Here is a 14,095-nt window from a genome sequence, read left to right as displayed (position 1 = left end):
TAATCTCCCTTATCCCTGCAACACACACAGGTAGGAAACCCTGAACTGTTCTGAGACCTTGTGCATGCAACCGGCCGGTTGTCTAGCTGGATTTTGTCCCGTTATGAATGGGCACCCCTAGTGAAGATTGTGCAAGTAGAATCTGGCATGTGGAAGTCGTGCTAACAGGTACAAATTAACCAACCAGAGAACCCCAGTCTGTTTCTCAGATGCAGGTGGAATAATGGCGGGCTGCAGAGAAAACGTTCTTACTTGTAAACTAACCATATCTGATGTGAAAAAACACTGAGCCACGAGCGAAGAGATCGAACGAGGCCATTCTTACAGAGTCACTTTGCAGAGTACAATCACATTTTGAGGCATGGAGGATTTTTGGCAACCCTAAGAACAGTCTCTCTTTTACAATCCCCCTTTACTTATGATTCTGGCCACAGGAGAGGTTTGCAGATGCTAAACCTTTTGTTTTAAAAACAGCTGTTTTTTTTTATTGCAAAATACTTAATTCACTGTTGAAATGAAATGAAACAACAGAATAGGAATACAATTTTACTAGTTTATATTTCAATTCATAAAGTATACACACTGCAACTATGCTACCACAATGTCCACGTGTCTAATATTGATGGAGTTACAGTTGTTGGTTTTTTTTGGTATTAAACAATAAAGATAATGTACGCAATTAAGGAAAAAAGCTTGGACATAGCATGTTATATCCTGTAGTCACAGAGTACATTAGCTAGCGTTAGTACAGTTAACAAGAAAAAGGTAGAAATACAAAATAAACCAAATATCTTTATATACAAACCAGTGCCTCTTATTGTTACCAGCTTATACTCACACTGCACACAAAATTTATCCACTGATGCAATAGATACTTCAGCATAACACAAACCATTATAAATTAAAAATATTACAAGGTGCAAAACTCCATTCTACAGCTTTCTGGTGAGAACTTCAGGACAATCCAAAAGATGAGAAATCCAAGTAAGTTTAGCACCGATTAGTGCAACTGCATTGAGCATGGAAAAAATGACCTACAGAACCTCTGTACATGTTACCAGAAAAGCCAGTTAGGACACACAGCTATGGATGTTTGCAGCTACACTCACGCAGTGATTTTTGCCTCTCAAATATACCTCAGTTTATTGTCTCTTTGTCCCATTCATACATATGTGCAAAACTAATTCTGGAAGCCCTTACAGAACTTCACAGAAGGCCTGCTACAGCCGGGTTAAAAACAAAAACGAAAAAAACAGACAAAAGTGAACAGAAGGACACAATTAAACGTCAAAACATCCACATGATTAGCTCGTATTAGCAGTCCTGGTGTTGGGATTGAAACGCTGTTGATGAGCGCGGCTCAAACAATATGACACAGAAGTAAAACGGAATTTGTCAAGCATTCTGATTTTCTCGTCTAGCACTCTGACAAGTCTCCCAACCTTGGGCTTGAATCTGGTTGGCAGCCCAGGCTAAAAAAGCCCAGTTGCATAGAATTGAGTAGTAATTCAGAAAGAAATGGCAAGACACCACGAGATGGATGATGCGCGCATGTTAAACCAAAATGGGCTTGCTCCGACAGGAGCGCTGAGACCACCCCCCTTCGTAAAGCATGTCACCTCCCGCTCTCCAAATCCTAGCTCTGGGGACTACTTTCTGGCACTGATATAGTTCTTGCTAAGAGTCATTATTTGCTTTGTTAGTGACACTTTTTCCTTTTAAATAAAATATTAAAAAAGGTTATAACTGTAAAAAAACCTATCGTATGTAAACTTAACAATTAGGGTTTGGTAAGTTCTCGTACCTAGTTTGTGAAAAGCCTCCAGCCAGACCGCAGAATGGAGTGTTTCTCTGAAGAGCTTCAATCTAGCTACATCACCTGTTAAATATCAGTAGTATGAAGATCCCGTGTCTAGCAATAAAGCCTTTGTGTTTCCATCCACTTTATCACTGACCTATTGAAATCCTGACATGCTGTGTTTCTATTTTATGTACATTCTGGTCCTCTCACATGTCACAGAATTAAACATCTGGCCAAGGAAGGCAACAAAAGGTGTTGTGTTAAGAAGATGTGTTTGACGGAGTTTTGCTTTTCAACAAGTCTCTTTTCCTTGGACTCCAGTCACTGTTTTTATAGAACTTAATGTTCGGTTGAACCAAGTCTTCTTTGCAGCCTGAACCTCATTCAGTGCCAGGCCCAAATGGTGCTCCAAATCCTGCAAAGGGAACAGCCAACAGAAAGCAGCTGTGACATACACATGTACAGCACAAAACTGTTTCAGTAAGGCTCAGAGGACCCAAACAACACCCCCGTGACCTGCTGACAATTTTATAGCTGCTGAAGAGCCCTTCTAAGTCCAGCAAGCACATTTTCATTCTGTGTGCACAAAGCTTGTGTCATTACCACGCAGCTACCTCCACCCTGCAATTCCATACAGACTGAAGGTGAACAAGGGGTTTCGAGGAACTGGATTTTTCCCTGCTAACTTTTGGCCAAGAATATACTTTAATTAGTAGATGAAAAAGAAAAGCCTACATTCCCTGATCAGTGTGCCCAAACATAACACCCACCTCTTTCATTTTAATCAGTCCCACACGCACACTTAGCAAGCAAGAAATTAAGAACTCAGCATGTTATGCACTGGCCAAGCTGCAACTGAAGGGTGTGCAGAGATGACAAGTACTGGCAAGGTGTAAATGCAAGGAAGCAATTTGGGTTAGAAGATGAGCAGAGGAAAATTTAGGCCCGATATCCAGAAGTCCCTCCTTGTTAAGCTATAGACCACACTGCCCAGGGACGCAGCAAAAGCGTCCTTCCTTTCCAAGAGAAACCTGACTGGACAGAGAACTGGAGAAGAGATTGAAGAAAACTATTACTGCCTTGGGTGGGTGGGATGTGGCAGCTCTCCTATTTCCATCACAAGCCCACAACAGGAGGATAAGAAGAAGAGTACTCTCCAAACTTCAACCTTAGCCTTTAGCAATTTCCAATTAAAAACAGAAACAAAAAGTAACTCCCTCCTTCCCTACCCAACTGGGTGTATATTAATGGCCTGTTTTACTTCATTCATCCTTTAAGGTTTAACTTGATCAGCTTCCTGTTGGGAGCTCCAGCACATGCTACAGTTTACATGGGGCAGCTGTACTGCTACTCCAGTCTGCGTGGAAGTAGTAAACCAGTGCAGAGTGGTCTGTTCAAGACACTGCATTGTTCTCATACCACAGCATTTGAGTGCCTTCCAGCCTTACATTAAAAAATGTGACTCGTTTCTGTCACGTGTTGTTTGTGTTCGCAAAACTATTGTGAAAGAAAGGAAAATGTGATTTGCTGCTTTGCCAGGGCTAAAATAGAAAGCATGGGGTTTATTTTTTCCATGCAGGCACTTGGAGAAGATTAGCCAGTAAGTACTAAACTGGAGGTCTGGATGCTGTGGAGGCCAGTACCAGGGCTTCACATGATTTTAATTATCTGTTCTGCAAATGCTATCTTTTCCAAACCAAATATTTGGTAAAATGCAGGAAATGGCAAATTCCTGTTCCAGCCAACATAGTCTGCTCTGATCTCTCTACTCAAAGCACTTTAAAAACAAAACAAAAAACAACCCAGGATATAAAACAGTCCCATTTCTGGGACTTCCGGCTAGGCTAGGCAACAGTTATGGTAAGGCTCCGAAAAGGAGCTTGGGAAAAGAAGGCCACGCTGACCGCTGAGTGACCTGATAAGAAAGGTAGAAAAATAAACACACATTAATGAGCAAAGCAGCTGACCCAAAGAAGGGAGTAGCAAAAACAGTTGCTGGATGATTTTAGAAATAAATGTAAAAAGTAAGAGCTAGTAAGGGGGCAGAAATAAAAAGAACTGAAGATGCAGATGTGCAAACTTAGCAAAACAATCAAACAGAAATGGACATCTCAATAGAGAGAGAGAAACACCGGTACGAAATGAGAGTCCTTCACGTATAAATACAGGGGCTGCGAGACTACTTTTTTGTACTGACCACCAGGAGAATAACTGATGTACTGCATTGCTACCTGTCATGGACATGTTTCACTAAGCTGTGAGACTGTTAGACCGGCTGGTACACTGTCCAAGTGACAACCAAACTCTCCAAGCTCTGGCCGCCACACGAACTGGAGATGTTCCTTCAGCATCGCACTCGAGCTCCAGGAGGCTGCTTGCAGGCAGCAGCCTCTTAGAGCACACAGACCCAAGCAATCAAGAGCAATGGCAAGCAAGAGGCTACCCCACCACTCTCGTGCCTCAAAACAACACTGTTGGGTCCATAATATGCCTCCAGATGTTACCTGTATTTTACATTCTGCTTCTACCAGCTGCAGTTTGGTTTGGGCCAGCTCAAGCTCCATTTCCCTCAGCTGGTTTTTCAGTGTCTCCTTCTCCTCATCCGTGTCCTCATCAGAACCCTCCTTGGCAGAACTGGAGACCTTCACACGCCCTTCCTTATTGAAGAACTCTCGGCAGTGCTCGCAGTCATCCACTTTTTGCTAAAGCCAAAAACATCCAGCCATGAGCACTTCTATTGAGCAAAAGCATCAGAGCTATTTCCTGCTTCTGCCCCCCATGCAAGGAGACCAGGAGAGCCTCAGGGACCCAGAAAAAACTTAAGGGGCTCCTTCTGCTACTGCAGGCAAGTGGGGTCACAAACAGCAGGCACACGCAGCAGGCAAACAGCTTGTCACCCTCAGATCCCCATTTCCACCATGGCCTGGAGTCTATACGCTGCCCTAGGCCATTCAGGGTGGAAGAACTAGCTCTAACTGCTTAGGGCTTTGGGAGGAAGATTTGGGAACAAAAAGCACCTAAGTCAGGCATGGTGCAAGCGAAGCTTATTAGCAAATTACTTAAAACAGATTTAAAAGATCAAAAATGCAGAGTTTTGCTGACAAGTCTTAAACAGTGAAAACTGGCTATGGGACCTGAACCTGTTCAGCCTCCACAAAAGAAAGTTGAGGGGATCTGGTGGCCGCTTACAAACTGGTCAAGGGGGACCAGCAGGCAATGGGAGAGTCCCTGTTCCCCCCGAGCACTACCGGGAGTAACAAGGAATAACGGCCATAAATTGACTGAGAGGAGATTCAGGCTAGACATCAAGAGGCACTACTTCACGGTCAGGGTGGCTAGGATCTGGAACCAACTTCCAAGAGAAAGTGGTGCTCGCCCCTACCCTGGAGGTCTTCAAAAGGAGGCTAGACAATCACCTGGCCGGGGTCGTTTGACCCCAGCACTCTTTCCTGCCCATGGCAGGGTTTGGACTTGATGATCTGCTCAGGTCCCTTCCGACCCTACCTACTATGAAACTATGAAAATTTTGGTAACCTGGTCTCTTACCCGGATTTTCTCAATTTCAACTTTATTTGCTGTTTGTTGCTTCTCCAGTCGCTCGCTCAGCTGGGAACAAATCTGACAAAGCAAAATTCTGTTACAAATCATTGATAAAAGCAAAAGCTTTTCTCTAAATAAAATATTAAAAGCAAAAACCAATGCCACAGCAACATTCAACTGGAAGTCTTAAGAGCTCTGGAAGTTGTGGAATTCAGACTTAAGGTTTCTGCAGCAGCTTGGGCTTTGAATTTAGATATTACAACTGGATCTTTGATGACTGAACCCCCCCCCAATTTCTGTACATAGGTGCAGAAATCCATGAAGTTACATGCAAGTCTCTACAGCTGTAGCAAATGGCACAATTTAAACATAAAATGTTAACAGCTTAGCCTCACCAGAGGAATCAGGAAAGGGTTGGGGGGGGGAGCAAAACCCTTTTACTGCCTTGGGAATAAAGGAGATGACTGTGACCATGGGTGTGGTAGGCAATATCCATCCCTGAGACTTGCTGGTGCAGCCCTAAAATGTCTTGAGGCCACATTCCCACTATACAGAGCCACATACTTGCTCTCCTGACAGCTTACAACTCAGGAGGGTGAATTAAAGCTAAATAACTTCAAAAAGAACATTAGGAGACTGCAGCAAGGGAATAACCTTCTTTTATCATCACCAAGTCCTGGCATATTTTGGAGGGAAGAGCGAAGATGGGAAGAAAAAAAACACCTGTGGAGCCAAGTGAGCAGCTAGACTCGAAGATGGAAGGAGCGCAGTCCATTAAAAAAAACAACAACTTTTTGCAATAGAGCCAATACCACCTGTAAAGTCAGAGCTGAACAGAACAGGCCAAACCTGTCAAGCATCTCCAAAAAGAAAGTGCAAAACCAGCTACAGCTTTCCTGACTTAACATAACTCCTAAGTCCCAGCAGATGCATGGCAGAGATCACACTTTATGTGCAGATTTCTGGGAAATAAATCCTAAAAGCCAGAGAATCCCTTGCTATTTGAAAGCACCTGGCACCCTCATCGAGCTGAGCTTACCTGCTTGTAGTCGCCAATAATAGAGCTGTTCTTCTTAATCTCTGACTCTGCCTTGTCTAGTTCCCTACGACACATCTCCTTCAGCTGCGGTACAAAAGAAGAAACATCTCTACAGTTATACTATCTCAGCAATAATCAATCAGGGGGCACTTGCAGGAGGCTAATCATGCCCATTCCTCCCTCTCTCTCACTTAACATTAAACATGGCCTGCCTTTCTGTAAGGAGCAAAGGTCTCATCCAGCCTAAGTGGTGGTGGGGAAGGATCTGTGATACTGGTTTGAGACACTGGTGACACCAGCAACCAGGAACACGTGGTGGGTTGGAGGGAAGATTTAACTGGGGTTGAAGGTGACAGTTTGTCCATGGTGCATCTCTCTGCTCCTAACACACACACAGTGCATCCGGGCTCTCATTTAACCTGCAACTAACTGCTGCTTTCTGTAGTTCACAAAGAAACAGCAAGCTCTGCTGTGCTGGAAGCAGCCAAAGCCTGACTTGGATCAACAAGCCCTTCCCACAAACATTATATTTTCTGAATTTCTACACTCGGCAAAACATGAAAAGTGTCAGAAATGGCTGTAACCTGAGCAGACTCATCCTCTAGTCGCCGTTTCTCTTCTTCTGCATCGATTAACTTCTGTTTGGTCATAAGCAATTCCTTATTCAATGCATCTGCCTTTTCTTCCGCCTGCAATACACAAGTGAAGCAATGCATCAAGAAAGGCTGTCCCCACTACTAAAGAATAGTAAGTGCCTTTGTGTCTCTCCTGTTTGACATGCAAAGGTGCAGACTCCAGTGGAAGCCTGCCCAGCCCCTGGCCTTATTTCACACTCTTCTATCTCATTACCCTTCCCAGTGGCAGGAGTTTCCATGCAAGGCATCACAAGAACAAATTTGCTGTCGTTTTTAGTACTCCCAACAGCTTTAGGAAAAGCAGTTCACCTGGAAACTCTGTGCTTGCTGCACAACCTTCCCATTAACCTGAAGATTGTCACAAGAGATCCCACTCTTCTCTTCTCAACTATCCACTGTTAAGCTTTAGAAACATCAGAAACAGCAAAACTTTATTTCTCTGAAGACTTTGTTACTGTTTCAAAATGCATGAAGACCAATCCACATATACTGATGAAGGAGCAAATTAAAATGAAAACACCGTCACAAAAATACAGGAACAATAAGCAGGAGGATGAACGTATGGAGTATGCACACACAGTTATCAATAACTGAAACGATTGAAATAAAATTCAGAAAACAACTGACAATTCCTTCCAGAGGAAGAAAATTATAATGTGAATGATTATGCACGAGTCCCAGTGATCCTTAAAAACAGGGTCGCAGTTCTTAAGTGACTGGCTTTTCCCTCTTCACCACCACCAAACTGCAGCACGTTTGACTCGGACATCAGGAAAACAAAGTTGAGTTTCTGGAGAGGGGCAAAGGAAGCTAAGGGGTCTCTCAATCCCTGGGGCTTCACGGCTGGGAAGGTAGCAGGGCACAGCAAGTTGTACGATATTCTTTAGCACTCTTCATCCAGGATAGCTTGCTAGTTTGAAATGGAGGGTGATCTCAGGGCCCAGTTTTAAGGATTTAAACATGGTTTCTTAGAATCTAAGGGTCAAACCACATATGCCCGCTGAAGGAAAATCTCATCAATTTAATTACACCATCTTTGGAGATGACAGACTGTTTCAAAGGTTGGATCCAATTCAATTTCATACCCGGCCTTTTGAAGCTCACACTCACATGAGAGTTATAAACAGCTACCAACAGATATAAAATGCAACAGGAGGGATTCCTTCAGTGCAGTTCAGTCCAGGGTCCACCCTTTGAGCAGAACTACTGGGTGTCCTCACATCCCTCTAGGATGTCTCTTTAATGAAATGAAAGGAGGAGGGGTAGTAGGAAGTGAACCTACGGCTGCTTTGTGAAGTCCTTCAATGCAACAGCGTGGTAATGGAACATACTCTCCTTATTAATTCATAGGAGATTTTAATACTAACAAGCTGTGGATAGCATAAATCCCGGAAACCACAGGGTGAACCTCAAAGGCAGCAAAGGTTCCTCCATTAGCATAAAAAAACCCCTACGAACTTTCAGTATTTTTCCTGCAGAAAGTTTGCAGAAGGCAGTGGGAATGCCTTTTTTCTTATGCAGGTGGACTGGAATATTTTAAAGCCTGTCAAATTCTTGTTTCTACGGTTCCCCAGAGCCAGCTTCCTCTGAGATTTCAGAAGTGCGTGCATGCTGGTTTAGAACGAGAAGAGCCTGACACCCAGCACTTGAGCTCTTTCCCATGCACCCCCAAGTGGGTTGGGTAAGCTCACTTTGTCCTTTCACGTGTACTGCCAAAGCCAATCTTTCAACCCCTTGTGTATCCTACACAAAAGCACTCCCTACTAAGACTCCCCAGATGTGCATCTCCAAAGCTAGGCAAGAGACAGCAAGGAAAGACTTGTGCAATACAAACAGAACTAATGCACCTGCTGTAAAGTCTTATAAAACTGTTGCTCCATAGTAAATCTTTGATGACATAAAAACTTTTGCTTCAGGGATATTCTTTCATCTTAACATGCATGTAAATACTTGATCAGTACAAGAACGTACCCTCCAGTGCATTTCCCTTTAGAAAGCATTTGATATAGGAAATGACCTATGCGACTGCCAAAAAAAGCAGAGGGCGGGTGCAGGAAGGGGCTGAGACAAGAAATTCAGTCCACATGGATAACTCGAGTGAGCGGAAAATAACACAAGTGGACATTGTCAAGAGTACCCAAGTCCTCTGAGAAGTCAAAGGGATGCAGGCTCTCAAGTCATTTGGACACTTCAAAAAAATCTGCCCACATACACAAATTAAATAGCTACAGGAAAAATCACAGGATCCACATTACCACTACACGAGTCAGGAAGTGGGTGCTCTACGTTCCAGCTACACTTTCTGTTTCGAACTGCTAGGGCAGCAGCTCTAGAGAAGCACCTGCATCCTGCACAAGACATGCGAGCTTTGCAAGTCAATAAACATAGGAATCCTTCTACAGGTTGCTGGTGTGGCCAAAGCAGGAGCCAACCTGCCGCAGCAACTGTCCACCCAGTATCTCAAGAAGGAAACAAGACTGCCACTCGCAAGTGTCAGGACAATTTCAGAAGTTAGAATGCAAGTACCCACGCAGGATGGAGAGGCCAAGACTGATTTTCTTCCTCAGATTATTGTGGTCTCTTTTGGAGATCCGTGTTTCGTTTAAAGGCACCATTGTGAGCGCAGCACTGCCTGGTATCATAGCTGATATGGAAGTGACACAGAGGAAAGATTCCCCCCTGACTCAGTCCACAGCAGGATGAATGCCCCGTAAAGAAACCTAATCCGGCTGATGCCTAAGCCTGCTCCCGCCTGACTTGGGGCACCTGACAGGATCACAGGCCCAGGTAGGACAGGTTCAGATATGAACACACAGGCAGAGGGTTGGAGGCAAAAGATAAATGGGAAAATACCTCGCAGTACAATAAGAATGTAAGGCTTATCAATCCTGTTAACGGAAAAGGCAAGACATGATCTATCTACAGACCCCTTCAGTGAAAAATTAAAGGATTTAAACAAGATGAATAGGTTGAAATTAAGCCTGAGTATTATTTCTACCCTAGTGCACAGAAATGTCTTACGTTATCCAAGTCCTTTCGAAGTGCGATCTTGCTGGTGACCAGTTCATGTGCAAGATCATCATTTTCTTGCTCGAGCCTCATGTTTGCTTCTTGCAGACGCCGGTTCTCTCGCTGTGGGAAACAAAAAAGTCAGAGTTCATTATCTTAAGAGGAATTAGAGGAGAGTGAACACCACTCCTCATGTTCCTCCCTGCTCAAACACCTACCCTTACAGTTCTCTGTGAGTGCACTATTGTGGCAACAAACAGTTAACCATATTGTAAATATAAAATAAAGTAGTAAAAAAATTAACCCTGGGACAGTGGTACAAGGAAGCTCACTGAGTCACAAGGCTTTTGAAGAGCAGGGGCGTGGGGTACATCATATGCTTACCAATGCTTCCCTCCTTGGTTTGTAATGAAATCTGCGTGCAGTTTAATAAGCAGTGTATGGTGAAATGAGGGGTGTACAGAGATGAAGGAACTGGGGACTTCATGAAACTGCATTTCCCTAAACAAAACCACTCTGTCATAACCAGAAGTGAGAAGCTGGAGCAAAGCTGGAGCTCCCAGGAAATGGACAGATAATAAGTTAACTCAAAATATTTTCAGGGCATGAAAGAGCAGGTCAAAGCAGAAACCATGCATGACACCAAGCGTGACCAGATGGGCATTACCTCAAACCTCTCTATAGGATCTTCCTGTTGTGCTTGTTGCTCCCTCATGGTATGATATTCTTTTTCATATTTCTTCAGCTTCTTCTGGCTGATCTGAATTAGAAGCAGCACATTAGTTCATGACAACAGCTCCTTTCAAGGAAAAGAATACACTTTTCACATACAAGACACAGGTACCTACAACTTCTGCAAAGCTCACGAGGTGTTTCCCCATCTGCTCTGAGAATCAAAGCACTAGACCTGACCAAAGAACTTACCCTATTCATATAATCAATTATCCACTTCAACACTCTCTTCCTTGAGGCAGAGATGCTTATTTGATTAGATTAATGTCTTAAAGCCTGCCTCTACAGCTTCTTTTTTTTGTGTCAGATGCGCTTTCATAAAGCTGCTAATGCAGGAACAGGCTTGTACAAGTTTGGCCACCTAGCTCTGCTAGCGCAGTTCAAACCTGACATATAAGACCTCCAAGTCCCAAAGCTACCTGTGCATCTCAGTCAAACTTCTACACCCTGGAAGGACCAAGGAAAATACATGACCCAGTAGCCTGTAGTTAATGTCTTGCAATTAGGAAATTATAGACCCTGGGCAAATCCATCTATTGGCGCCCCAGTTATCCAATGTGTAAACAGGGCCAAGAGTCACCCTTGCTTCCCAGAAGCACTGATGAGTTCAAATGGATGTGGGTGTTTAGGTGCCACAGTGAAAGGATACACAGAAAAGCTTTTAAAGAGAATCCATCAGCTGTCTCACTTGGATCTCTCCTTGTGCTGAGGTTGCTAAATACTGTAATGGCTTACCAGTACAGACTACGTCAAGACCAGACTTGACCTCCTGCTGATTTAAATTGGGTTTCCAAGGGCTAGAAGTTGCTGAGAGTGTTACTATGACTTTAACAAGCCAAAGAAATGAGAAACAGAAATGGCTAATAAAAAAAGAGAGACATTTCTTGCCCAACAATATTAATGGTTAACAGACAAATGTTATTTTGCAAATGAGCAAGACGGACATAGGAAATCTGTTTAGGTTCTAATGTCTCCTCTATCATTAACAATCTTGCCTGAAATGGAAGAACTACGGAAAAGTAGGATCTAGGCTCCCCCTAGTGAGCTTCATACAGAAATGTTTTAACCAGATTTCAACTGAAATTTTTCAGAGCAAAAATTTGTCCCTCGTCTCTGCGTTCCACGCAGATGAAATTACAGGAGTTAAATCAGGGAAAAAAAAATCTGGGTAAACAATCTTACTAAACAAGTGAAGGTAATCTGTAGCATAACAAGCCTCTGTTCAGAATGGGGCTAAACTCTTCTTAATTGGTTTGCTTCTCTGCCCTGGAACATGGGTGACTTTCACATCTGAAAAATCTCAACCTACTGAGAATGCTCACCACCGAGCGGTGAAATATCCAGCAGCCTAAAGAGAAGGGAAGCCAGTGCACATCGACACATTTCCATTCACGAGCCTTCTGCATGCATCAGAACCACTCTTGCCACTATACATAACTAGCTGGGCGGTCAAGGGAAGATTTTGCTAAACTCGCCACTAAAAATTCACACAAGCCCCAGAAGGAAGGATGTACAGGAATGGCAGCTAGAGCCTTAGGGTTTGGCTTCGTGAGACCAGGAGGAGGCAGAGCTCCGAGTCCCAGTTCAGCTGTTCCAGGAACACAGGGGTAGCGGTGGCTCTTTTACATGAGACTGCAACGACAACCTAAAGAACACATCACTTCCCATCACTTGCTGACCTCCTTTTCAGCAGAAGGCTGCTGTAATCACAATGCCTCAGCCGGTCTACTTTTCCCTTCCTATAAATGATTCAGTTGGACATCCAGCCCTTCTCTGTACAAAAATGTTTCCAAGCAAAAAGCCCAAGATTGTCTTGACAGCAAACGGCTTCATACTAGAGGTCACGCCAATTATGTGCCACATTCCTATTCGAGGAACCAGGCTGGAGGGAGAGCCGCAAGGGCTCGGCACTGGTGCCGAGTTCAGTGGCGGTGGCGCAGCTTGCATTCTCCCTGCAGCTTTCCATTTAACCCTTCCGACACAAACACTGGGAAAATGGTGCGCAACCCTTCAGAGAGCGTTTTTCTGGGCCACGAGAGTTCACGCGGCACTGGACATGCTCAGGGAACCTTGGCAGGAGCAGGCAGGGAAACTAAACACGGTGCTAACTCTGAGAGCTCAGGAAAGACATGGGCAAACGCTGCTGGCGCTGCAAGGGTTATGCGTTTGTCTTAGCCCCATGCATATTTAATGCAGATACTGTACTGAATGTTTAATGACTGGACGAGCCAAGGCAGGCTCGCTGGCATCCTGCTCATTGCCCCGTCTCCCCAGACACAGGTCTCAGGACAGAACAGAGCATAAACCAGCCAACTGCCATTTTGAGGTCTGTGCAGTGGGTGGATTTGGAGCAAACAAGGTGCCAGTTAATGCCTGTGCGCTCACGACATGGCATGTGCAGCCATCAATGCACAGAGCTCCTTTAGCTAGGCTACAAGTACCAGACAACTGCATTTCAACACAAAGGGATTGGATTCACGAAAGAACTTCTAACTCCTGAAACTGCCAAGTCTGTTCCTTTCTAAAATAAAATACAGCTCCAGGTGTGGACAAACAGTTCAAAGTGCAGTTACTGACAGTCCCAGAGGATCTACTGCAACCACCACCTCTGTCTGCTTTATCCTACTCCAAGAGGAAGCTAAGCTGCAGGAATTTTAAATCTGTTTAATTCAGGTTTCACATTTCAGCAGTTTAGCCCCATTACACCTGTAGACTGACAGACAAAATAATTACATCCACTCAACTGGTACAAGTTCCTGAGTGGCAGAAGTCCCCAGTACCCTTCCCCCAAATCCCTTTTAAAATAGTTTGAAGTTACATCTGACCATAGCGCCCATTTCAGAACTAGTGGATCACATCTATACAGGGGAAATTATAGAAGAGAATTAGCCTGCAATTCTAGTTTAGGGGTCCCTTCTAAAGTGTCAATTTAAAGTTGGATTTGATTAGAGAAGCTTCTGACTTCCAGCTTCAAATTAATACAAATCTTCAGCATCACTAACTGCCAGGAATATCCTCAATGTCAAAAGCTAAATCTACTTTATGTAGAGGATATTTAAGTCATGGGACCTGGTGGACAATGCTTCCCTGAAACAATTGTGTACCTCACACAGTTGAAATGAGTAATGGATCTCAGAAGCATTTCAACATGTAGATATGAAATAGGAAATATTAAATCAAGAGGTTCAATAAGTAATAGAAAGGCATCATATTTATGGGCATGTCCATCAACAAAGAGGAGGGGACACAATATCATTTGCAGTGGAGGATATGTATATTATTGCCAAAAAAGTTCAAGCAAGCACCTATGTTCAAGTGTTAATTAAAACGGGCATCTCA

General features: G+C 43.8%; 1 protein-coding gene across 3 annotated transcripts in view; it reads right to left on the bottom strand.

The window, feature by feature from the left end:
• Window positions 1-539: 539 nt before the first annotated feature.
• RABGAP1 (RAB GTPase activating protein 1) overlaps window positions 540-14,095 on the bottom strand; it is a 91,180-nt gene continuing 77,624 nt past the window's right edge. For all 3 annotated transcript variants that reach the window (XM_006267253.4, XM_019475683.2, XM_014603777.3), the window contains 7 exons: window positions 10,692-10,784; window positions 10,037-10,147; window positions 6,965-7,069; window positions 6,381-6,464; window positions 5,348-5,419; window positions 4,306-4,503; window positions 540-2,216 (listed from right to left, as the gene is read on the bottom strand). In XM_006267253.4, coding sequence (XP_006267315.1) covers window positions 2,094-2,216; window positions 4,306-4,503; window positions 5,348-5,419; window positions 6,381-6,464; window positions 6,965-7,069; window positions 10,037-10,147; window positions 10,692-10,784 — 786 coding nt within the window. In that variant the 3' untranslated portion in view covers window positions 540-2,093. The remainder of the gene's footprint in view (window positions 2,217-4,305; window positions 4,504-5,347; window positions 5,420-6,380; window positions 6,465-6,964; window positions 7,070-10,036; window positions 10,148-10,691; window positions 10,785-14,095) is intronic.

The sequence above is a fragment of the Alligator mississippiensis genome, chromosome 12 (assembly GCF_030867095.1).
Source record: "Alligator mississippiensis isolate rAllMis1 chromosome 12, rAllMis1, whole genome shotgun sequence".
Taxonomy (NCBI): Eukaryota; Metazoa; Chordata; order Crocodylia; family Alligatoridae; genus Alligator; species Alligator mississippiensis.
This window is presented reverse-complemented; position numbering and strand designations above follow the sequence as displayed.